Raw genomic sequence first — 25,340 nt, forward strand, 5'->3', positions numbered from 1 at the left:
TGTTTGTTTGATAACCAAGGTATTTAGGCAGAAAATTATTCCAATTAGGAAATCGTGCTGTGGAGAGTTCTGTTAAAAATTATTATTTTTAGAAATCATATTTCCAGTCAGATACATTTCCATCAACTGATGTGTTTATATGATACAATGCTGTCTAGAGATGCGATATCTTGTGGTTGTACTGAGGGAACACAGATTTTGTTCTCAGCAACATAGCCAAAGTGCTCACTTCTGGAATAAACAAGAAAGTGATCTAAGAAAACGAAATATCAGTTTGAGTATTTCATATTAGGCGTGAGACTCTAGTGCAGCACTTTCCAAGAAGAGCAAGTTAACAAAATGTCCCTTTGGAGGCATTTTCATAGTAGCATGCATTAATATCAGAGAACCTAAGAGATACACTTGATTATTTTTGTTTTGTTTTTATTTAAAGTTCTATTCTTTTGTGTGCGTTCAAAAACTTCTGTAGTGAAAAGTTTTCATCACTCTCTAGTCTCAGTCCTTTCTGGTCATTTTTGTGTTCTGTGAAGATAAGAAAACACATGACACTCTTGGCAAATCTAAGATAAATATATTTGACTTTTGTCTCTGATAGCAACAGATTTGTATGGTAAATTACTTCTAATTATCTCTTGATATGTTATGTGGTGCACACACACCTGCATTTCACTTTTGTTTCACTTAATCATTCTCATTGCCTTCTAACTTAGTCAGAACTTCCTGAGTTACCTCCCTAGATGAAGTTTAACTTTTACTTCTGTCATTAGACTTTGAAGCACATTTAACCAAAGTTTATAAAGCATAATAGTTTAATTCATAATAGGGAATACATAGATGTCATCTTTTAAGTATTTTTAAAATTAGAACACTCTGAAATAAAAAGACCCCAAAATTGAAAGAGTGACAATTGAATAGCTATTTTTCCTTGTACACAGACACACAGACACACACACACACACACAAAAAAAAAAAAAAAAAAAAAAAAAAAAAAGTTTGGTATCTTCACTGATGCTGTTTGGATAATTAAAAGAAAATATTTATACACTGAAGATTATAATATATTTCAGGACAGAATCTTATAAAGGATTTCAGGTGTATTTGTAAATAACAATGTAAAGATGCAGCTAACAAATGACTAATGCCATTTTATATCAAAATATGTGAAAATGGTGATTAACTAAATCTTGTAGCATCTCAGTGAAATAATTAGGTAACATTATCCTCATTTTTCATGGATAAAAAAAGTCAGCAACATGCCAACAAGGCTTAAAAGAAACTCAGAGGATAAAGATCTGTTACAGTGAAGTCAGCCTTGGAAATTGTCAGATCTCAATTATATTTAGAGATGTGAGAACCTTTGAAATAAATGTGAGTTAAATATTGAAACATTTTTAAAGATTTGGCCTCAAATTATGGTTTAAGATATCACAATGCCATTTTTTCTTCACACAATTGTTTTTCCCAATAATATTTTAAACTTTGATTTGTTCAAAGAGATATAAAGTAACAAACTGTATTTGCTGATGATTTACAGGTATTTTTTTTCCTAATAAACTATCTTGTAATCACATGTGCAGTATCAATGAATTGTCCTAACAAGGATGCCTAGAATTCTGGGACAGTTATGACATATTGATCTGTCAGTGTGTAACAGTTATCTTGGAACTCCCAATCAACATAAAAGTAGTTAGTTATATCTAAATGAACATGTTATAATGTTGTAACTTGTACATGTTTACAACACATCAGCCACATGATGTAAGTGCCCTTATCATTGCCATCTCATGTTTACTGAAGAAGGGTTATGTGCTTTGGTTGAATACCTGGTTAGAAATAGTGATACTGTAATATATTTTAAATTGACATTATAATGCTCTTAATTACAAAACACGGATGAGGGAGACAAAATAAGTAAGAAGAGGATTGTTTGTAGGCAGATTTTTGGGCTCAGGTTGTTAAATAAAATGTTTTGATAATATTAAAAAAAATATTTAATAATTTACTCAGACAGAGACAGCTTGCACATAACTGCATTGCTTCTATAAAGAGAATGACCTTTTCAAAATCATGAGTTTGCCTGCACAAGAAATTTTCTGCAACAGAATGTAATCCATTATTATTCCTTTATTAATCTTACTGAATTATAAATAATTCTAAAAACTGACAAGACTTTTTTTACATCACTTTTCTTTTAAAAGAGTTCTAATTTCATTTGATAACCAACTGAGCATTTTAAAGTAAGTTAGATATCACCTATTTTCAAGTAAGCACAAACTTCTTTTGTGAAATAGTTTTACGATATACTGTACCCATCACTGTAGAAATGCCACTGGAATTGTAGGAGTGCATCCATTTGTCATTAGTACAAATTAAAGAGGTTGCATTAATAACAAAAGTTTTTTCTTTATTGACTCAGATACATTTTTCATTCATTTTTCCTTCTCTAAGAGCTGTTAAATGTATGCATAATCCTTAGAAATGTTGTTTCCTCAACAGTTTGTTGTTTGCCTAAAAATCTTGTGTTTGATACAAATTGTTTACAAGTTTGTTGATGTCTTCACATATGTGATGGCCAATCTTATCCAAAATAGATTACTAGTCATTGAAGAGCAGATAAATTTAATGACAATTCCTTTATCTCAGAACGCCTGAGGGAGGGAAAAAATGCATAAAGACCAAATGTTTCTTCTCATAAATTGCATGCATATTATCTTAAAACATGATGTGCAAGATATTTTTTGCATCAGACAACTCTACATATAAAAAGGATAGAAAATATATTTATATATAGTAGCCTTGAAAAGAAAGCTGGATTTTCTTGTCACATTTATGCTTAGGGAAGTTCCTAACTACTATAGAACTTTTTCTTCTCCTTACTGTACAAATAGCAGTTTTTTCCAACATTTAGTATCTTATTATTTATTTATAGCAGTGATATTATGGCATATGCTGGAGTTCATTAATATATCAGGCAATGGCAGCACTCAGTTCCATCTTGTCTCGTTTGGGCATTGAGTAGATACTACACATTGGACACATAGATAATGTTACTATCTCAGATTAGGAGAATGGCTAAGGTTGTTCCATGCCCACTTGCCTGTTTACTTTTGAAGTTAACTACTTGTTTAACATGTTTTGTCTCATGATTTTTAAGTCATTTTATCACTTCATCTCTGTGTGGAACTCTCATTGACTCACTTTCCCTACTTGGGTGCAATCTGTCCATCAACTGCTAGGAGACTTTCTGAGCTTGAAAAATGTTTGAATTTTCTAGAAGGTAATCTAAGTTGATGAATTGCATAATTGGGTATGTCTTTGCAAGTATAAACATATTAGAAACAAAATAACAATTGCTGAAATTGTAATGGGGGTATGATATTTCTAGATGAAAGAATCCCTTAGTTTTAACTGGAAACATATTTTTAAAAAACATATTCCAAGTGTCCCTTAAAAATATTCAATTATAATGGGAGTAAAGATAGAAAGACAAGTTTGAAAATATCTATCTATATATATTCTATGTTTCATTTTTTACCTGATAGGAAAGGTCCATATGATTCTATCATTATGGGCTGAAGAATATCCAAAAGTACCTTTTTCATAATAATGAGTTCAGAAGTTTTCAAGTGGTGATGGCTTCCCAGAGCTGTTTGGAGTGCTATTGGAGTTTTGTCCTTGTTTATGTATTAAACACAGCTTTATCAGGAGAGTTGTTCATAGAAATAATTGTTGCCAAATCTAATTTTTAAATGCAACAACTTTTGCTCTGGAATCAGATACTTGGGTTTATTATATTGGGTTCAGTATTGTTAAGAACAGATGTTGTTTCCATCCAAGGTAATATCTGATTTTGTTAAGTATATAATAAATCATTTTTCTGAAATGGAGATTACTAAACTAGATCTTGATGAGTAGATTATTTTAATCACATTGCTAGTGGTTTTAGTGGAGGATTATGTGCACAGTGACATGCCTGAAGGCAACAATAGGTATTGAAACTGTAAATTAAATAGTAAAAAAAAAATGAACTGCTTTTAAAAAATAAAATAACTGACAATAACAAATATTTGTTCTATTATATTTTGTCCTTAAATATACAACTTTAGGTGAATAAACATTTCAAAATATTAAAAAATTGATAGCAACTAAAGATAAGTGTGAATGTACTTATATGATACTATAGATGGTACTAAAATTATAACTGTCATGATTTTTTTGTATTTGTTCCACAGTATTTTCTTTTGAATGCAGCATAATGCTAACAATGCTGATAAGTCACAGATTTAAGTAAATTGCTAGGTCTACTTGAGAAATCATTGATTTAGATTAACAAAATTGATAAATAATCATAGAATCATCACAGAACCATAGAATGGCTTAGGTTGAAGGGGACCTTAAAGGTCCTACATATCTAGTTCCAACCCACTGCCATACGTAGGATAGCCAGCCACTGAATCAGGCTGCCCAGGGCCCCATCCAACCTGGCCTTGAATGCTTCCAGAGATGGTCCATCCATATTTCCTCTGGGCAACTTGTTCCAGTGCCTCCCCACTCCAGTAGTACCTGAGTGCTATAATACTTCACATCATATTATTAAATCATATCATATTATTAAATCACATCATATTATTAGAATCAGGAGACTTGGTATACTTGTTCACAAGTTACTATTGGAGAGGAAGACACTTGTTGATAAGATAAGCTGTCACTGTCGTGAAACAGGGTTATTTTGTTAGTTGGGTGATGAGATTCTTCTTGCATTTCACAGCTGCGAGAAATTAGGAGGCATTTCACATCTAGGAGAAGGGAAACTGGTGTGAAAATATTTGTTGTAGGATATTCTTCATATTTTGTTATCCAAAGGAAAGTAGGAAAGTACTGGTTACAGTGTTCAGTTGCATATGCCTGCCTTGTTTTCTTCCTTATTTCCTTTGATCAATAGCTGTCTGTCTTGCTTTTATCACATACAGTTATACTTCCTTCAGCTTACCTCTGCATTACAAATGTACTGAGAAACTCGTTTTTAATGAACTGTTGAGAAAATGTTTGTAAAAATATGGGGACATTCCAGACCACATTAACTCATGCTTCAGTACTCTGTGTATTCTTATGTTACAATGTGTAACTCTACAGAAAAATGAAACCAAAGCTCCAAAATTTGAGAAGATGCACATATTTTTAGGGAACTGTAAAATATTAAATGGGCAAAGTAAGGAGTAGACCCCAGAAATGCTGCAGGCTGTTTGGTAAGCTATATTGACATCTAGAACTCCGTAGGCAATTTTGAAGCATAAGTAATTAAATATTATTTTAAATTAGCCAACAAAAAATTTGTTCCATGCACATGTGAACAAATGATAGACTATCATTAGATAGGATTCTGAGAGCAATTAACTACTCTATTTGCTTTTTATTTGCATTTAAAATTTTACAATTTATAATATAATTTGCGGATGTGGAAAATCAGGCAAAGCATAGTTAAATGCTAGCATAGTTAATGGCTTTGCAAAGCAGAACTAGTGTTTAGTCATTTATGATTTAATATAATTTGACTTAAAATTTTACATCTAGGACTTTAGCTCATCTTTTAGAAAAACACACATGTAATTGCTTGGAGACATAAAGAATTTATATATAAGTATATACACACGCATATGTATTTATTTTTTTAGGAAAAGGAGGATGACAAATCAGATACATCAAGCTCTCAGCAACAGAAAAGTCCACAAGGTCTGAGTGACACCGGGTATTCTTCTGATGGGATATCAAGTTCACTTGGTGAAATTCCAAGTCATATCCCCAGTGATGAAAAGGACTTACCCAGAGAACCTAGTCAAAAAGACACTATTTCACAAGAAAGCCCACCGAGCCCCTCAGATCTAGCTAAATTAGAAAGTACTGTCCTTTCTATTTTGGAAGCTCAGGCAAGTACACTTGCTGATGAAAAATCTGTGAAAAGGAAAGAACTTTATGAAACATACAGTGAACAAACAAAGGATCAGCATAAAACAAAGCCTTTGCCAGTCACTCCAGAGTCTTACAGTTCTGATGAGGAAGACTTAAAAGCTACTCAAGAAGGTGAAAGAACCATTGCAGCAGATAGCAAAGGAGGTGCTTCGTCCCAAACTGACTACAAGGAAGAAGATGGAGGAGATGGAACACCAGCAAGAAGACAACGCTATGATTCTGTGGAAGACAGTAGTGAGAGTGAAAACTCACCTGTACCAAGGAGAAAAAGAAGAGCTAGTGTTGGCTCTTCAAGTAGTGATGAGTACAAACGAGATGACAGTCAGGGATCCGGTGATGAAGAAGACTTCATTAGAAAACAAATTATAGAAATGAGTGCTGATGAAGATGCCTCAGGTTCTGAAGATGATGAATTCATTAGAAATCAACTCAAAGAGATCAGTGTAACTGAAACCCAAAAGAAAGAAGAAGTGAAAAGCAAAGCCAAAGGAACAGCAGGAAAACATAGGAGAATGGCACGGAAAAGTAGTGCAGGGTATGATGAGGATGCAGGAAGACGACATTCATGGCATGATGACGATGATGAGACTTTTGATGAAAGCCCAGAGCCAAAATACAGGGAAACTAAAAGTCAAGATGGTGAAGAACTTACTATAAGTGGAGGAGGAGGCCTTCGGCGTTTCAAAACAATAGAATTAAATAGTACAATTACAAGCAAATACTCTGAGACACCTGAACAACAGAAGGGTATTTTGTATTTTGATGAAGAGCCTGAGCTAGAGATGGAGAGTCTTACAGATTCACCTGAAGATAGATCTAGAGGAGAAGGGTCTTCTAGTTTACATGCTTCTAGTTTCACACCAGGTACGTCACCTACTTCAGTGTCATCACTTGATGAAGATAGTGACAGCAGTCCTAGTCACAAAAAGCTGGGAGGGGAGAGCAAACAGCAGCGCAAAGCTAGGCATCGGTCTCATGGTCCTCTTCTTCCAACTATTGAAGATTCTTCAGAAGAAGAAGAACTACGGGAAGAAGAGGAGCTGCTAAAGGAACAAGAGAAACAGCGTGAGCTAGAACAGCAACAAAGAAAAAGTTCTAGCAAAAAATCTAAAAAGGACAAGGATGAACTGAGAGCTCAGAGAAGAAGAGAACGTCCAAAGACTCCTCCAAGTAATCTTTCTCCCATTGAAGATGCCTCTCCAACAGAAGAACTACGACAGGCAGCCGAAATGGAAGAGCTGCACAGATCTTCCTGTTCGGAGTACTCACCTAGTATTGAATCAGATCCTGAAGGATTTGAAATCAGCCCAGAAAAAATAATAGAAGTACAAAAAGTTTACAAATTGCCTACTGCTGTCTCTCTATACTCACCAACAGATGAAAAACTAATTGGAGTCCTAAAAGAGGAAAGTGGTCAAAAGATACTGAAAAGTGCTGAAGAGGTATATGAGGAAATGATTCACAAGACCCACAAGTCCAAGTCTTTTCAAATTACAAGCGAAAAAGATGAGGTATTTGAAAAAGAATCTTTATATGGTGGAATGCTGATAGAGGATTATATTTATGAGTCTTTAATAGAGGATACTTACAATGGAACTGTTGATACTAATCTTGGAATGAGACAAGACGAGAGTAATGAATACATACAGCAGAGAGGAAAAGAGAAAAAAATAAGAACTTCAGAACAGATCTATGATGAACCACAGAAAATTACTGATCTACAGGAAGACTATTATAGTGTAGAGTCTTTATGTTCAATTGTGCCTCAAGAAGATATTGTTTCTAGCTCTTATATTATTCCAGAAAGTCATGAAATAGTTGTATTAGACAGCACAGTAACTTCCACCACTGAAGAAAAGCAGTTGTTAGATGCAGAAGCTGCTTATGAAGAGCTTATGAAAAAACAAAGAATGCAGCTAACTCCTGGGTCCAGTCCAACACAGCCAACTTCAGATTTTGCTCCTGCATCTGATGCGAAGGTACCTAGTATTGGAGAAACGGCAGATAGCACATCTCTAACATCAAGCACCACTTCAGCAATCTCAGACGTATCATCTCTCAGTAGCATAGCACTTTCTATTCCAGATGTTAAAATAACACAGCATTTTACAGCAGAGGAAATTGAAGATGAATACTTAACAGATTATGCTAGAGAAATTCAAGAAATAATTTCTCATGAAACATCGATGTTGACATACTCTGAGATATCAGAAGGTGCTGCATCAATTTTACCTTCTGATACAGCTTCCTTAACATCATCTACATCTTCCATTTGCACCACAGACAGTTCATCACCTATAGATAGTGCAACCACAGGTTATGTAGATACAGCAGATGCTGTAAGTAAACTAGCAGATTCTGAAGACATAATAGCCAAAGTTCCCTTTGCATCTACAGAAGAGTACTCCGAAGTGAGCATGCCTTATGAATCTGTTGCCGGAGCCACTACAACGCCAACTATAGCCTCAGATATGGATACTGTGCATCAAGCTGCAGTTTGTTTGCCTGAAACTGCGCCTTCAGTATTCACCACTACAGTTTTAAAACCCAAGCAATATGCAGCTGATACCATTACTAATGATATCTCCACAGCAGAAAAGGATGCAGCTAGAAAAATGAAAAGTACGGTAGAGGCTAGCATTGTCAAAATTCATCATGAAGATTCACACAAAGAATTGAGTCTTGATCTGACAAGGGTTAACTTGACTGGTGCTACATCTGAACAACCACCCATATGTATAGCATCAGTTTCAGTTAAAGAGCCTGCATCAGAAACACCTTCTGTACCTACACCCAGAGTTGTAAGTAAGACCAGCATAGTCTCCATGCCTTCCTCAGCTCCTGCTCTAACATCCAAAGTATTTTCACTTTTTAGAAGCTCTTCTTTGGATTCTCCTGCACAACCTTCTCCACCCCCACCTCCACCACCACCACCACCTCCTCCTCCTCCATTACCTCCACCTATTTTACCCAAACCAGCCATTTATCCCAAAAAGAAGTCACAGATTCAGGCTCCCATGGCAATAGCTCCCCCAATGGTACCTTTAGTCACAAGTGTTGCTACACTGGAATCCGCAGGTGTATTAAAGAATCATGTGGTACCAGTCACAAAAACATACACCTCAACACCACCTCCTGTACCACCCAAGCCGTCCTCCATTCCAGCAGGGCTCGTTTTCAGTCACAGGCCTACTGAAGTAACTAAACCTCCAATTGCTCCTAAACCAGCAGTTCCTCCACTCCCAATAGCTGCTCATAAGCCAGCAGAAACACAGCCCAAACCAATAGGTTTGTCATTGACATCAAGTATGACTCTGAATTTAGTCTCTTCAGCTGAATACAAAATAGCATCACCCACATCCCCTTTGTCTCCACACTCTAACAAATCTTCACCGAGGTTGGCAAAACCCTCACAGGAAACTTATGTTGTCATCACATTGCCATCTGAGCCTGGAACTCCCACAGAAGCTATCACTAGCCAGGCTGTTACCAGCTGGCCTTTAGAAGCACCTTCTAAAGAACAAATTCCCCAGCCTATGCAACCAATTTTTACTTCATCCACGAAAGCTGTGGAAATTCAAAGTACAACAGATCAGAGTATGTATATTACAGGTGCTTTGCAAACTATTCCTATGACCACACAATCAACTTTTGAAAAAGTACCTACTTCAAAATCAGAAGCAGTAACAACAGAGGTAGCCAAGACCACAGCGTCTGTAGTGAAGCGCCCAGTGCCCAGTGTTGGTTTAGGCAGTGTTGCTATTACTATACCTCCAGAGCCAATATATATAACAGATCAACCCAGGTATAGAGAGAATGGAAGATTCCATCCTTTGGGTGATGTCATTGATCTTCGCACTTTAACTAAGATGGATATTGAAATGAGAGACAGCTGTATGGATCTGTCTTCTGTTTCCATGGATGCGAGAAGGCAAATGCCCTCAAGTGATACATCTGGGAGGCCAGTAAGTACTGTTCAGCCAGCTATAATAAATCTTAGTACTGCATGTGTTGCAGATCCTTCTCTGTCTGTAGTCACTGAGACAGCAGCTGTTATGACCTGCACTGCCACTGTAAGCTATTCTGCCAGCACAGACAGCCTTGTGGATCTGGGACATGCAATGACAACTCCACTGCAGCTAACAACATCAAAACAATTTGAGCCTCCATACAGAGTAACAAGTAGCCAGCCCTTCCCTATAAGTAGAGATGAAGTGCCAATAAATTTATCCCTAGGTACTTCAACACATGCAGTGACATGGGCTGCTACAAAGCCTGTTACTGTACCACCAGTTAGTGTCACAAATGGTTGGACTGATCTCTCCACTTCTCAAGAGCCAATGGAGGTTGGAGCAGTTGACCTCAGCACTACAAAATCTCACAGAACAGTTGTAACAATGGATGAAACTACTTCAGGTATCATAACTACAGTAATAGAAGATGATGAAAAGCCTGTGGACCTGACTGCAGGGAGAAGAGCAGTCTGTTGTGATATGGTTTATAAACTGCCATTTGGTAGAAGCTGTACAGCCCAGCAACCTCCAACTACACTTCCTGAGGATCGATTTGGTTACAGGGATGACCACTATCAATATGATCGTTCAGGGTCATATGGCTACCGAGGAATGGGAGGTATGAAACCATCTATGTCTGACACAAATTTATCAGAAGCTGGACTGTTTGCATACAAAAGCAAGAATAGTTTTGATTATCGAGTTGGGGCAACTGATGCAGCAGTAGATCTTACTTCTGGAAGAGTTACTTCAGGTCAGTATGACACAGCTGCAGATCTTTCTTTGAAATATGATTATGATGTTCCTCATCTCATTTCAGGATGATTTTTTATATATTATTATTTTTCCCCTTCTGTTGTTTTGTTTTCTTTTGGACATTGTGACAAACAATTCTGGATTACACATGTATTTCATTTCTTCATTTTACATATGTGTTTTGCACAGAGATGCCTGCATGTGCCTGCATGTTAAGAAATGCTGCTTCCTTCACATCTAAAATAGATCAATAACCTGAAGATTTGCATGCAGTTACCCCTCCCCATTTAATTCATCAAGATGAGATGACTGTCAGAGTCCACAGAGCAGCATTCTTTTGTGGGACTGGACTGTAACTTTGCCCTGTAATTTCAGGTGAGGTTATGGATTACTCAAGCAAGACCACTGGTCCTTACCCAGAGACTCGGCAGGTAATTTCTGGCATCGGGATCAGTACACCACAGTATTCCCAAGCAAGAATGGTATCATCCCTCAGTTCCCCATTTGGCGCTGGAAGTGTTTTAAGATCATCCAACGGTGTTGTTTATTCTTCAGTAGCAACTCCAATCCCATCGACATTTGCCATCACTACACAACCTGGTTCTATTTTCAGTACTACTGTCAGAGATTTACCTACTCTCCAAACAATTGACTCAGTGCCCTCATTATCAACTTTGCAACAAAATCAACCACTTCCAAGATCATACAGTTTCTTGACAACAATGGCAGCTGAAAAAGATGCAAGTGCTACTCTTGATATTGAGACAGGCTTACCACCTCTTACTCTAGAAGCTATTGCCACTGAGCCAACCAACTTAATACCTGCTACAGCATCTGAAGTTTATACAGATGTAATCGAAGATGAGGTTGCTCTTATCATTGCCCCCGAAGAAGGCAAACAGCAGCAGCTTGATTTGGAGCGTGAACTTCTTGAACTTGAGAAAATTAAGCAACAACGCTTTGCTGAAGAGCTAGAATGGGAACGTCAGGAAATTCAAAGATTTAGGGAACAAGAGAAGTTTATGGTGCAAAAAAAGCTTGAGGAGCTGCAATCCATGAAACATCATCTCTTATTTCAGCAAGAGGAAGAACGGCAAGCTCAGTATATGATGAGACAAGAGACGTTAGCCCAGCAGCAGCTGCAACTTGAACAGTTCCAACAACTTCAACAACAGCTCCACCAACAGTTAGAGGAACAAAAAATTCGACAAATATATCAGTATGGTTACGATCCTTCAGGAACTGGCTCTCCGCAAACAACCACAGATCAAGCCCTTTTGGAAGGACAGTATGCAACCACAGAGAATGGCCAATTTTGGCCTACTGATGATGCAACCACTACAGCTTCAGGAGTGCTGGGCATTGAAATTCCACAAAGCCAAACTTGGTATACAGTTCAGTCAGATGGCATTACCCAATACATACCTAGGTCTGGTATCCTGAGCTCTGTTTCAGAAATGTCTCTGAAAGATATTGATGTTAGAGAGGAGAAGCAATTGAAAAAGAGAAGTTCTATGCCAAAATTACGTGGCCCTTATGAGGAGCTTGAGGAGTCTCTGGAAGAAGAGCCCAGATGCTACAAAAAGATAGTGGACAGTGGAGTTCAAACTGATGATGAAGACGGAGCAGACAGAGGTTACACAAACAGGAGACGAAGAACTAAGAAGAGTGTTGATACAAGTGTCCAGACAGATGATGAAGATCAGGATGAATGGGATCTTTCTAGCAGATCTAGAAGAAAGCCTCGTGTAGGGAAATACAGTGAGAGTACCACAGAGGCAGACAAAGCCAAACAATTCTCCAAAGTGTCTAGTATTGCAGTTCAGACAGTAGCAGAGATTTCAGTACAAACAGAACCTGTAGGAACAATAAGAACACCTTCAATCAGGGCTCGATTGGATGCTAAGGTTGAAATCATAAAACACATTTCAGCTCCAGAAAAGACATATAAAGGAGAAAGTTTGGGGTGTCAAACAGAGACAGAGTCAGACAATCAGAGTCCCCAGTATTTGTCAGCTTCATCCCCTCAGAAAGATAAAAAACGCCCAACACCATTAGAAATAGGCTACTCATCTCACCTTCGTCCGGACTCCACTCTGCAGGTAGTCCCTTCCCCTCCCAAATCTCCCAAAGTTCTCTATTCACCCATTTCACCTGTTTCACCAAGCAAAGTTATAGAGTCAGCATTTGTACCATATGAAAAATCCATCACTGATGACATCAGCCCTCAGAAGATGCTCCATGCTGACATTGCCAAGGTTCCTCCATCAAGTCCAAAGGCAGCAAAGATGATGCAGCGCTCTATGTCTGATCCTAAGCCCCTGAGTCCCACAGCAGAAGACAGTTCCAGAGCTCAGTTTCAGTACACTGAGGGTTTCATGGTAAGAAGTATTTGTTTTCTTTTTTTTTTTTTCAGTATGCAATTGCACAGCTGACTATTATAGCATGAGGGCTGATGAACTCATTAGCAGTGGCTATGCATGTAGTCTTTTCAACATGCTGATAAGTCTCAATGAATGTCTGCTGTCTAAAGCAAGGCTACTTGAGTTATTGCTTTGCCTGGAAATCGGGGAACTGAGATCACAGTCTTAGTGAGATTCAGGAAAAAATGAACAACAAATATTTGTTCAAAATTTGAATGGTGCTTTTTTTTTTTTTTTTTTAATAGTACTTTGCTGCCAATAAAATGGTTACTAGCAATTCCTAGAAAATGAGAAACATTTTCTTTTCTATTAATACAACACCCAGCTCATGTGGCATGGTCTGTAGTGTATTTACACTGGAATTACTGCATATGCTTTCTGAGACAGATGACATCAGATTTGTAATGTCATGATTCAGCTGATTTTTAGCCATCTGTGATACTGTTGGTAATCTTATGTCCCAGTGTGTATGTACATCTTTTACATCTTCCAAACTGAAGGTTTTCAGACCACAAATAGTTTTTTTTTTTCCTGGTTTATTTTGAATAGGAAGGATTATCAAGAAGTTATGCAAGTGCTGGAGGCTGTTTCTTATGAGGTCAGGGGAGATGTACTGCTTTTAGTTGGGATAGAGACAATTTTGAATAATAAAGGACTGACATTATAAATTTTCTATTTCTACAGTATTCTTTCTCCTTGAGAAGATTTCTGATTTGGGAATCACTCCATTGTTAATGAATGAGAGAAAGTAATATTGTTTAACAAAACAAACAAACAAACAAACAAAAAACCCACATAATTTAACATGTTCTTGTTAAAACTTCCTTTTGTCTGAATCCATTCTGTCAATTGTAGGGTCAGTATCTAACTTGTAAGAGCTCTAGGAAAACTGCCATTTGATGTCTGTAATTTTTGTCTTTTATGTTCCATTTCTGTGAATACATAAGTAAGACTGTAGTACAGACTGAATAAAGTGGGTTTGTCCTTCTGTGTTTGATATTTTGTAGTGACCAGGTTTGTCTGGTTATAACCTATGAGAACCTCATTGAAAGCAGTTTCTACAGCTTTACATATTTGATCAGATATTAAGTACTTCCTGTGCTATCACTGCTTAAAAACATTATTAGTAGTTTGAAGAGAAAACTGTAGTCTTGACATATCAACATCATTCCGTAATGCAGGATTAACAGTGTGAGAAACAGCAGCATGAACACTCCTTTCATGTAGAACAGCACCTTGAAAAATGTTGAGCAGAAGTTATAAAAGATTGAGTTGTACTCGATGTTGGAGAGTACTTGTAGTCATCAAGCAGAATATAGTCCATGTCTCAAAGTGCATACAATCTAATTCAATGAGATGGGCATTTTTTCTGGAACTTGAACTACAAGTTGACTAATGCAAGGAAAGTGAAAATCTTCCATGTTTTTAAAGTGAGCTGTGTTAACTGTGTCTTGTGGCATGTGGTGGGGAAACTGCTCCACAAACCCCCCATGGCCATCATGGCAGCTTTCAGACTTGATGTTATGCACTAGATATGTTTTCCCTTCTCTTTCTGATACAAGCTCTTATGTTCAGTTAGCTTAAGCTGGAATAAGTTGAAAAATAAGCCAGAAGTTATACATAATAAAAAGAATACTTAGAAAGATTCAGAAAGTAATCTAATGATATCAGCATCTGGAAATATGGGCATAATTTGCTTTGACATTATCTGTGTGAGTTTCAGTTCTGGATTGCAACTGGATTACTCAATCCAGTTGTACTGGGAGGAGAGGGTATTTAGCTTCCAGAAGACTTCCAGTATTCATTCCAGTATAACTATGACTTTTTGATACCAACTAAGAACCTGCTGTTAGAACTTGACTTCTCAAAAGTACAGGAAAAAATGGACAGTGTTTTCTTCTTTTATGCCTTAATAATCTTACTCAAAAGTTCCTCTTAATAATATATACATAGTGGCACTGTTGAAAAAATATAAACCTTGGTGACATTTTTTTCTACTGCAGATTTATGTTTTTACAACATGCTGTTACTATACTGAAATTTAAATTCAAGATCATTTATGGATAATCTTAATAATTGTGAAATGAAAACATGAAATGAAAGTGTTTCATCAACATTGAAGTATTTTTGAACTGCAGCTGTTTTTTTGTTTGGTTGTTTTTGTTTTTTTGTTTGTTTTATTATTATTACTTTGCAGAGTCCAGTTGCCATTTGTAAATTCTCTGTGTGCCTTTTTGTGCCTGTTGAGTGGAGAGCACCTACTTGCCTACTTGTAAAAAAGGAAAGACAGAGGGGATCAAATACATCATTCAGAATAATGAAGTTCAGTGCAGAATAACTTGTGAAACAGTTCACTTAGAAGAAGAAGGCAGTGATGAATGTAAAGAAAGAAAATGGAAATGAAAGACTATTTCTCTACTTAAGGGGATATTTTTTTGCGTGCATGAATATCCCATTACATTTTTAATAGTTCTTGTTTCAGTATTATGTCTTTGTTTCCATTTATAAACACTGTAGATGAAAAGGGTGTTCATGTGATGTGGTCATTCTGCATGTTTCACAGACGTAATCTTGTGGCAGTTTATAAAAAAGTTTCATCTTCCTGCAATCAGTGAGCCTAGTAGGATAGGAATAAAATAGTCTTGTTTTAAGGATTACAATAAAATGACATTTGCCCGCTAGGTAATGCACTTTCGTCATTCATATCCTTTTCCATTGAAAAATATATTTATTATAACATTACAAGGGAAAGATTATGGAGACTGAATATAATGATAAAATGGTATTTCCACTTTTTACAATTACTGCTGTAATTTTATGTTCTTTAATGTCCCTTTTGTAGGAAATTATGACATTTTATCCAGTCTAGTAGAACTGAAAGACTGAGAAATAATCTCTCTGCTAATCATCTAATGATAAATATCCAGAAGATATTGCTTTTGGTGACAGCACATTTAATGTCGAGATAACAAGTTATGCATTTACATTTTACTTCAGCGGTTATAGTGGCCATAGCTTCTGTGAGCAGTAGAATGAACACAGATGGTGGATTCTTTTTAGTCCTAGAGTAAAAGAAATGCTGTGCTTTTTGCTTATTTTAGTACCTTGTAGGGAGGGCAGTTCTGTGAGTAACCAAGTGTAGCTGTGTCAAGGAAAAATTGTGAGATGCAGGTTGCCAGAAAAAAAGTAGAGTCATGGAAGAAACAACTGGTATTTGGTATAGATGAGCACTGAGTAAAGAATCATCATTGGTTGTATGATGAAAGACTATCCCAGATTTAAAGTGCAAAGAGTTTTCCTTTTTTTTCAGGAAATCTAAGTGGCATTTGTGGGATGTGGTTTAATGAAACTCTTCTTCCGTCACTGCTAGCAACTGATCCTTCATCTTGGCCATGTGTACACCAGTCTTAAAGCGTAGTCTGAGATTGGCCTCATTTGAATGATTCCTATTTTTGCATGCAGTTTATTGGGGTCAACCTGACAGTACATTAAAATATGTAGTGATAGATTAAGTCAATGGGTCTGGCTAAGCACACGGGTTCCAATATCCCTGAAGGGTGTCCCTCAGCTACCTATGTGGCTGCTTCATTGGTCATGGGCAGATCTTATTTTGAGTTTGAATTCAGGCCAGAAATCCAGAGAAGATGTAGATGTATCCACTGAATTCCTTTTGTTCTTTTGTGCCTCTGTTGGGCTCATGCTAACTGCAGGGGAAAAAAAAAAAACAACATGATCTGGGTTTCTATGTCATCATATCACATATGTCATAATATCACAGACTGGTTTGGGTTGGAAGAAACCTTTAAGATCATCTAGTTTGAACTCCCCTGCTATAGGCAGGGATACCTCCCTCTAGACCAGGTTGCTCACAGCCCCATCTGGCCTGGCTTTGAATGCTTCCAGGGATGGGGCATCCACAAGCTCTCTGGGCAACCTGTTCCAGTGTCTCATCACCCTCACAGCAAAGAATTTCTTCCTAATATCTAGTCTAAATCTGCCCTCTTCCAGTTTAAAGCCATTTCTCATTGTCCTGTCGCTACCCACCCCTGTAAAAAGTTCCTCCCCAGCTTTTCTGTAGGCTCCCTTCAGGTAATGGAAGGCCACTCTAACATCCCCCTGGAGCCTGCTCTTCTCCAGGCTGAAGAGCACCAACACAGCCTTTCTCCATAGACGAGATGTTCCAGCCTTCTGATCATCTTCATGGCCTTCTTCTGGACCCTCTTTCCTATTATCCCTTATATGCCAGTTTTCTCCTCTCTTACCCTTTGTTCATTTTTGTCTGTCAAAGGGGAGAGATTAATAATTTATTTGATATGCACCATTGGCATTCTCTCATCCATGAAGGTAGTAGAGAAATAGTGCTCTAATTCTGCTTATCAGTGCTTCAAGGACATAGAAGAGACACTCACAGTCTCATCATCCCTGTACTTTTCAACCAAAATCACAGCACAACATGCAGACTCTTGTTCATCACAGGTCAAAATGCATAGCTCATAGCTGTGACTGTGTTGAAAAATAGTGTTTAGTACTAGAGAATTTGCTCTATCAAATGATGTTATTGTTCTCTCACTATCTGTTGTAGTAAATATGAGGCATTATTTTCAAAGCAATCTGCATCATTTTCAAAAGATCCAAAATCCCTCAGGAGCTCATGTGTCTGTTTTGCAGAACTGACCTAAATGCCTAGAATATTAAATATTACTGACTTTTCATAATGGGACTTAGGTTCTGTTAGCAGTTGAGTTACTTTCAAAAGAGTTTCCTGCTTCACACTCACATAAGTCAACTTCTCTTCCTCTCTAGATTTTCTTTAAAAAGACATCTTTAAAGTAGCAGTGTCAGTTCAGTAGAGCAATGCACTGATGGGGAGGGGGAGGGCCCTGAGGGTCACTGATTCTTACAATCCCCAGCACACCACTTCTCTTCTGCATTTCAAAAACATTCACTGGAAACTGAGTTGAAAAGTTAGTCTCTCACTCACCCATAAAGACAGTTCATGACAATCTTTTATGTAAATAGTAAAATATCTTTTTACACTTCAGCATTTCATTAGATTTGAGATTGCTTTTTCCACTGAAGGTTTGAAGCATTTACAGTTTAGAGATCTGTTAACATTTCAAGCTACTGCTTCTTTTGCTGTATTTTAAATCTTTTGGAATAACTTTTCTGTGAATTAAATAAGCCACCTTTTTTTCCATCTGTCAGATTTTAAAACAGAGAAGACTATCTCACATTTGGTCAACATATCATATAAGCCTTGTTTTCTAAGTATTTAACTGGGTCATTCTGAATTGCCTGTTACTTTTAAATCAGTTGAATTCATACCTTCTATATTCAATACAGGGATACTCATGCATAGCAGAAAAAAAATATATTATATTCAATCTTTTTCTTTTCAAAGGAAACCCTTCATAATCTATTTTAAAGTGTGAGATTTATGGTAGAGCTGACACAGAGTCTAGGCTTTCTGTCACTTAAACCTTTTCTTACCTGCTGACAGCTCATCCATCTCCCTGTTAGCCAGCTCTCATTTACACATTAAAAAAGAACCCATGGCCACAGTCCTCAATTTTTTGTCTTCTATAAAAGACAGAGAAGAATGAAGATACTGTAATCTCTGCACTTGTTTCCAGCTGACTTGGTTATCTAACCCCATGATTCCATTTTAGGAATCCTTTTTGGGCGTAGGGAAAGATCAATATAAATGTTCTCTGCTTTAGAGTAACAAATACTATACATATGTACAGCAGAATACAGCAGACATAGAAGAAGAGTAGCATACATTGACTATTAAGCTTGTACTTATTTAGTTCTGTTTTGCCTCAAACTCTTCTCTCTTGCCAAGCCATGGAATGCAGTAGTTTTATCTGAATAGAAAGGAGGAGGATACCATTTGTACTAGTGTAATTGTCTGCTTATCATAGATGGACAGGACTAACCTGTCTGAACTCAAGAGAGATTCTTTCACATGTTCTGCTGACTAGTTCAACTTCTTGCATTTTATTCTGTCCACTCTCTTAGGAGAAGCAATGACAAAAACTCAGAAAAATTGTACTGAGAAAATGAGCATACATCCTCAGAAACTTTGACAGAAGATCAATTTCTATAAAAGCTTCCCTGCAAAGGAAGCACTGAGTGTGCCCTATTTGGTATACTAGACATTTGGTATACTAAAAGCAGAACAGCAGATCACATTAGCTGATGCTAAAGCCTCTGCAAGTATGCTTTTTGCAGCTGGAGAATCTAACATTGGACTGGATTCAGCCTGTGGTTTGATGTTGTCCAAATGGAGTCATTGGTTTGGGCTGCTTTTCCCTACTGTGATTTGAATACATTTGAGATATCCTTAGAACAGAGATTCTCCAGAGCTTTCTCCAGAAGGCATCTAGTTTGCATGCACAAAAACCTCCCTGCAAACTTTCCCAATGTGAAGTAATTAGAGAAAAACATGGAATTTATTCTTGTCAAAGTAGAAAACTAATGCCTTCTCCAAAACTTTATCTCATAACGTGAGCTTTATTTCCAGCACTTCTTTTAATATCGTTAAGATATTTTTAAAAGTTTATTAAATATTGCCTTGATCAGCCAAATGTGATTAAATTTTACTTGGAAGTAATCCAAGACTGGCAAGAACAAAAAAAAAAAAAAAAAAAAAAAAAAAAAAAGATGATGGCTCATATGTTCTACTTGAAAATATATGAAAAATACCTCAGTACTTTCAAAACTAATGATCTGATGCTCACTCAAAACAAATAAATAAAATAAGATAAAATAAACAGGGAAGGATGAAATCAGGCTAGTCTTTAATGTCTAAGCTGCAAGTGTGTTAATAGTGAATAATGCATTATTAATGTTATAAATCATCACTCACAGCTCTGAAGCTTTACATCTCATCTCTGGAAATACTTGCTAGATCTGATTCTCTCTTGCCATAAGTGCTACACCATCATTTGGGCTAATAACACCTAATAATTATTTTTTGAAATTAATAAGACTTGCTTATGACAGAACTAAACTTATGAGTACTTCATCTCGGTCCTCATCCTCAAAATGTTTCTGTTTTGACATTGATTTTCTAAGTAAATGTTTTTGTGTTAAAAAGTATTTATTAAAGTAAATAACTGTATTCACAATTCTGAATTAATCTGAGATTTTAATTGTAGGCATGTGGTTTACATATTGATGCTCAAAAATCCAATGTAAGTATTAGGAAATACTGACAAAATAGTTCTTTCTACTGCCTTTCTTTAATTTCTTCCTCCAGTGTACCATTATTTATTTATAAGCTAATATTTAACAATTACTATTTTTTAATGGAACTATACTTTCCATCTGCAAACTGAAAAGAGCTATCAGGTTAAATTGGTCACTGTCAAATTGGACAGCAGCTTTAAGTGGAACAAACAAGACTTGGTCATAGACTTGACTCTTTAAATATTTAATTGCAATTTAGATTGTAGGAAAAATGCACTCACATATCATTTTCAGATCAATTCAGTACAGGAATCCCAATCACTTTGGAAAGCAAAACAGCAATTCTACACAATGTTCCAAGATGAAATTCAGGAATGGTACAGACAATACAGGTAGAAAATTAAAAATAATAAAAACAAAATCAATCCATCAAATTTCAGAAGTGTGACAATAAAAGTACTAAAAAAATCAAAATTCAGATATGACTTAAAGTATAAAATGCTTGGGCAGAGCTTGAAATTTCTTTCTTGGTATTCCTTCTATCCTTCTGTGTGAGAGTACGGATGAAGCCTGCCTTTTGGCTCTCCTCCTCCAGAACTTCTTGCATTCTCACAGACTGGATTTGGATCTAGGCTCTGTTTCTGTTCACATTCCCCATCTGTCCATATCTTCTCTCTGATCTCCTTGCAAATCCCTACTTCTGTTTCCCAGCCAGTCCCTCTCTGACACCTTCTCTCATGCTATCTGAGTGGTTCCTGCTGAAGTGCAGCTTTCATTCTGTTGCCTTACTCACTTGGCAAGCTGTTGGCTATTGCCAAATGCAGCTCAAGCATTGAGTCTGCTGGTGCTCTTACACTGCCTGGCAAGCCTATTCTCTGGTGTAGGATCCTGAGGTGAGCTAGCCATTAACTAAAAGTAAAGACAGAGTTTAAAAATAAGTAGTATAGATGAAGGATCTGAAGAGGATTAAATGCTGGAGACTTTCTCAGTATGTGTGAGATAAATAACTTAAATGCTGATTTCTGCAAATCTGGACAACTGCTAGGTGTAGACAGTCAGCAGTTGCCATAAGTGAAAAGATCAGGAGAGATGATAGACAAGGTGAATCAGAATGAGAGTTACCTCCCTAAAATTTATGCCTAATATGGAGAAAAGGAATTTGAGCCTTGATGTTTATTTTCTAATCCTGTATAGGATTAGAACGCTGCGCCTCAGGAAATCATAATGCAGCATGTAAGTAGTATTTACTCAATGAACTTATGGAGCACATTTTCTATATGCTCTTGCATTGTTGTGGTTTTGTTGCATATATAATAGAATCATAGAATGATTTGGGTTGGAAGGGACCTTTAAAATTACCTGGTTTCAACCCCTCTTCTATAAGCAGAGGCTCCTCTCACTCAACTGGTTTGCTCACAGCCCCATCCAGCCTGGCCCTGAATGCTTTCAGGGAGGAGGCATCCACAATCTTGCTGGGCAACATGTAGATGGTGTAGAGGGTAACAGTGAAAGAAGCTGATACATTTGTCTGAGTGTAAGTTGGAGCCAGTGGCTGTCTTTTTCAGAAATTTTACTGTCTGGTTAATCACTTACATCACATTGATGCTCCTTTTATTATACCCAAGTATAATTTCCGTAGTAGAAATATTACAGCCTTGTAGAAAGGAAGTGGAAAGGAAGGAAAGGAATCAACAAGTTTGTCCTTTGCTCATTTGATTAGTGATATAATAGTACAGAGAGTTTTATAGTAATGCTTCCACATACTTCTTTAAAAGTCGTTCTTTTGACAGCAGTAGTGTAGGCTGCTCTGAGTCCTTATGTTCTTACAGCCTCGTTGAACATTGCCTGTCTGAGAGAATTATAACCTAGGCAGTTATTTTATTTTTTTAATTCCTTCATCATTTGGTGGAAGAGCTCATAGAAGACGACAACAACTTGTGACAAGTTACAAAAGTAACATTGTTTTGCTTCATGCATCTGTTACTGTTTAACTTAAAATTGTTCTTTTTCATATGTACATATACATATATACATAAATAAAAGCAAAGTGGCTTTTCTGAAGGATATTTTGTAGACATGACTAATTGTATCTTTCATCTCAACAACACTGCACTTGTAGAATACTTGCCTACATTGAAGCTCTTATTTAGTAAGAATAAATACTGAAATCCCTACTGTTTCTCACCTTCCACAGCATCTTGACAAGAAATCCATAAGGATGTGATTGCCTGTATTGCCTTCTGAAAACATTAAATAGCCAAGCACTGCAGCCATCATAGTGCCTGAGAAAAAGATCACCAACTCAACAGATTGGGAGCAGTGTGTTGAGATAATATAGTCCCACCTCCACCTCAAAGTTGGGCTAGTTTTAAAGTTAGGTTGGACAGCCTCTTGAATTTTGAGAATCTCTGCAGATTTCACAGCCTCTTTGGGCAGCCTGTTCTGGAGCTTAATTGCTCCCATAGCAAAGAATTCATGATTTCCCTTGTGTAACTTGTGATTTCAGTCCCTCACTGTGCATCTCTTAGAAGGTTGTAAGTCTACATTCAGTAATCCCACCTCTGATATTTGAATCATAGAATGGCCTTGGTTGAAAGGGACCATAATGATCATGTAGTTTTAACTTCCCTGCTATGTGCAGGGTTGCCAACCACTAGACCAGGCTGCCCAGAGCTACATTCAGCCTGACTTTGAATGCCTCCATGGATGGGGGCATCCACAACCTTGTTGAGCATCCTATTCCAGTGTGTCATCACCCTCTGTGTGAAGACATCAATTAGCTGTCTTCTGCAAACACAGGGAACTTTTAGCCTCCCTTCGTATAGCAGCAGCTCTCCTCAAGCTCCAAACATCTTAATTGGCTTATACTGCCTTTAGTACCCAAGGATTTTAATGTTTTTGATATGTGAATATACATTCAGATAGACGGAATATAGAAACCTTTCCCATGCTTTACCAGTTAGTGTTATTGCTGTCTGGCTCAAGAGTGATGACACTTGGGCCATTGTACTGCTTCGTATCAGAAGTAAATTATATACCCTTGAGTATGTCTTATGCTGCTTTATACATAACACAGTTCAGGAAACACTAGCCAGTTCTCACCATTAAGCTGTCAAACACAGTGATTTGGAAAAATGCTCTTTTTTTTTTTTTTTTTCTTTTGTTTGGAAGATGAAGCCTCCCTTCCCACCCCCGATTCTTTGTGTTTATTTTATTTTATTTTATTTTAATGTTATTGGAAATATTTTTGGGGAAAGAAAAAGTCTTTATTAATTGTAAAAAGATTTGTTTGTCTAAATTGTTCTAGAAATATTTTTCCTTTCTCAGAATTTGTCTGAACATGGTCCTTGCAGCTTCATGCGGCTGGCCCGGCTTGAGCCAGAGGTCTGAATCAGAAGACTTCTACCAGTCTCTTCTAAACTCAGTCATTCTGTAATTCTGTTATTCTGTGACAATACAGTCAATAAAGTTGTTGGAAAGTGACAGGCAATGATAATCAGCTGTTTGCTTTAAAAACCAGGAGTCTGATATATGGAATTGCTTTGAATGTATATTATGAACTAGAGATACTGACAGAATGGCTGAGACCTAGAAGTCTTCTGCATCAGATTTTTTATGCTATTTACACCAATCACTAGTAACTTTGACAGCTATCTTACCCATATTGCTACATTATGCTACACAGACACAGAGTGAGAAATAAAAGAGAAAATAAAGTGGAACAAGAAAGGTCTCCTGGTCACATAAGAGAGCATAAGAAAGAAACATAAAGTATATTTCAATGTCATCATACTAAATAGTCAATTATTATGTAATAGGGAGAAACATACAAATGGCTTAGGATAGCACTGTATTTCTAAATGTCTTTCTGAAAGTCACTGCCATTTGCTGAAAGATACAGTACAAATAATTTATTATTAGATACCAAAACATTTTTTAAAGAAATGTATTATAATTATTATTTCCTGCAGTTCAGAGTGTTCAGAGTTGGAGCTTAGTCTGGAAAATTTAGTGCAGAACAGATGAAGAGCAATCAATAATTTATAGTTTTTCCTGAGCTGGTCATATAGCATGAAAAGGCTGAAGAACAAGTTGAACGCTCTCCGCCTTTCTGTTGTAGCTGTTGTTATGTTTCCAAACGCAGTTCAAAAATTGGAACAGTTCTGTGAGTATAGACTCTGCAGCACAGTTTCATGTCAGTGTCTATCTCCTTCCAACTTTTGTCTATGACAGCGACTAATTCATATACTTTCAGAAAAGAATAGTTGGTAGGCTTCTCAGGTTAGGTGTTATTTTCCTCTCTTACAGAACTTGTTTTACGCACAGAAAATTGTCATAAGGTTCCTTTTAAATGTTTACTAAGTGTTAACCATTAAAAGCAAAACATCTTTTTTATATCTATGAAATTTCTTTTTTTTTTTTTAAACTGAAGACAGAATTGAAAAATATATATCTTTTATATTTTATATAATTTATACGTTGAAATATTTTGAAATAGATATATTTTTAAATATTTCTCCTAAATTAGAATGTTGTTATATAGTTCCATGAGTAATAGGAAATTTCTTCTTGGTGGAGCAGGCTAATTATATGTTCCAGATCTATGATCATAAAAGAAAGTAATAGCATTATCTTCTCTTCACAGTATCTTTTTATGTCTTGCAAAGAGCTCAAGGTTTGCTTTTTATAAGACACCACTGTGACAGTGGTTTATTCATCATTACTTGGTCTTGAATTTGAATTGCTCTACAATTTATGAAATATTATTCTTCTTATGTTACTTTGTGCTAAAATATATTGGATATTTATGTTCCCTTTTCTAATTCTTGGTCATCTTACCTCTCTGAAATTATTACTGTATTACTGCATTGTAGTAATATTTCATGAATATATAGCCTATAAAATGCTTGAGGAGGGAATCAAGGTTGTGGTGGAAAAGCAACATCATAGTTTAAAACTGTTGACTGTGGTCAGATACCAAGTCACT

The 25,340-nt window shown here is 36.6% G+C and overlaps 2 protein-coding genes across 8 annotated transcripts in view; both read left to right on the plus strand.

The window, feature by feature from the left end:
• The window catches only part of LOC125688256 (uncharacterized), a 494,473-nt gene that overhangs the window by 411,088 nt on the left and 58,045 nt on the right, over positions 1-25,340 (plus strand). The window lies entirely within an intron of this gene.
• The window catches only part of PCLO (piccolo presynaptic cytomatrix protein), a 318,968-nt gene that overhangs the window by 139,428 nt on the left and 154,200 nt on the right, over positions 1-25,340 (plus strand). For all 6 annotated transcript variants that reach the window (XM_048934047.1, XM_048934048.1, XM_048934051.1 and 3 more), the window contains exons 5-6: positions 5,673-10,734; positions 11,112-13,117. In XM_048934047.1, the coding sequence (XP_048790004.1) occupies positions 5,673-10,734; positions 11,112-13,117 (7,068 nt within the window). The remainder of the gene's footprint in view (positions 1-5,672; positions 10,735-11,111; positions 13,118-25,340) is intronic.

The sequence above is a fragment of the Lagopus muta genome, chromosome 1 (genome assembly GCF_023343835.1).
Source record: "Lagopus muta isolate bLagMut1 chromosome 1, bLagMut1 primary, whole genome shotgun sequence".
Lineage (NCBI taxonomy): Eukaryota > Metazoa > Chordata > Aves > Galliformes > Phasianidae > Lagopus > Lagopus muta.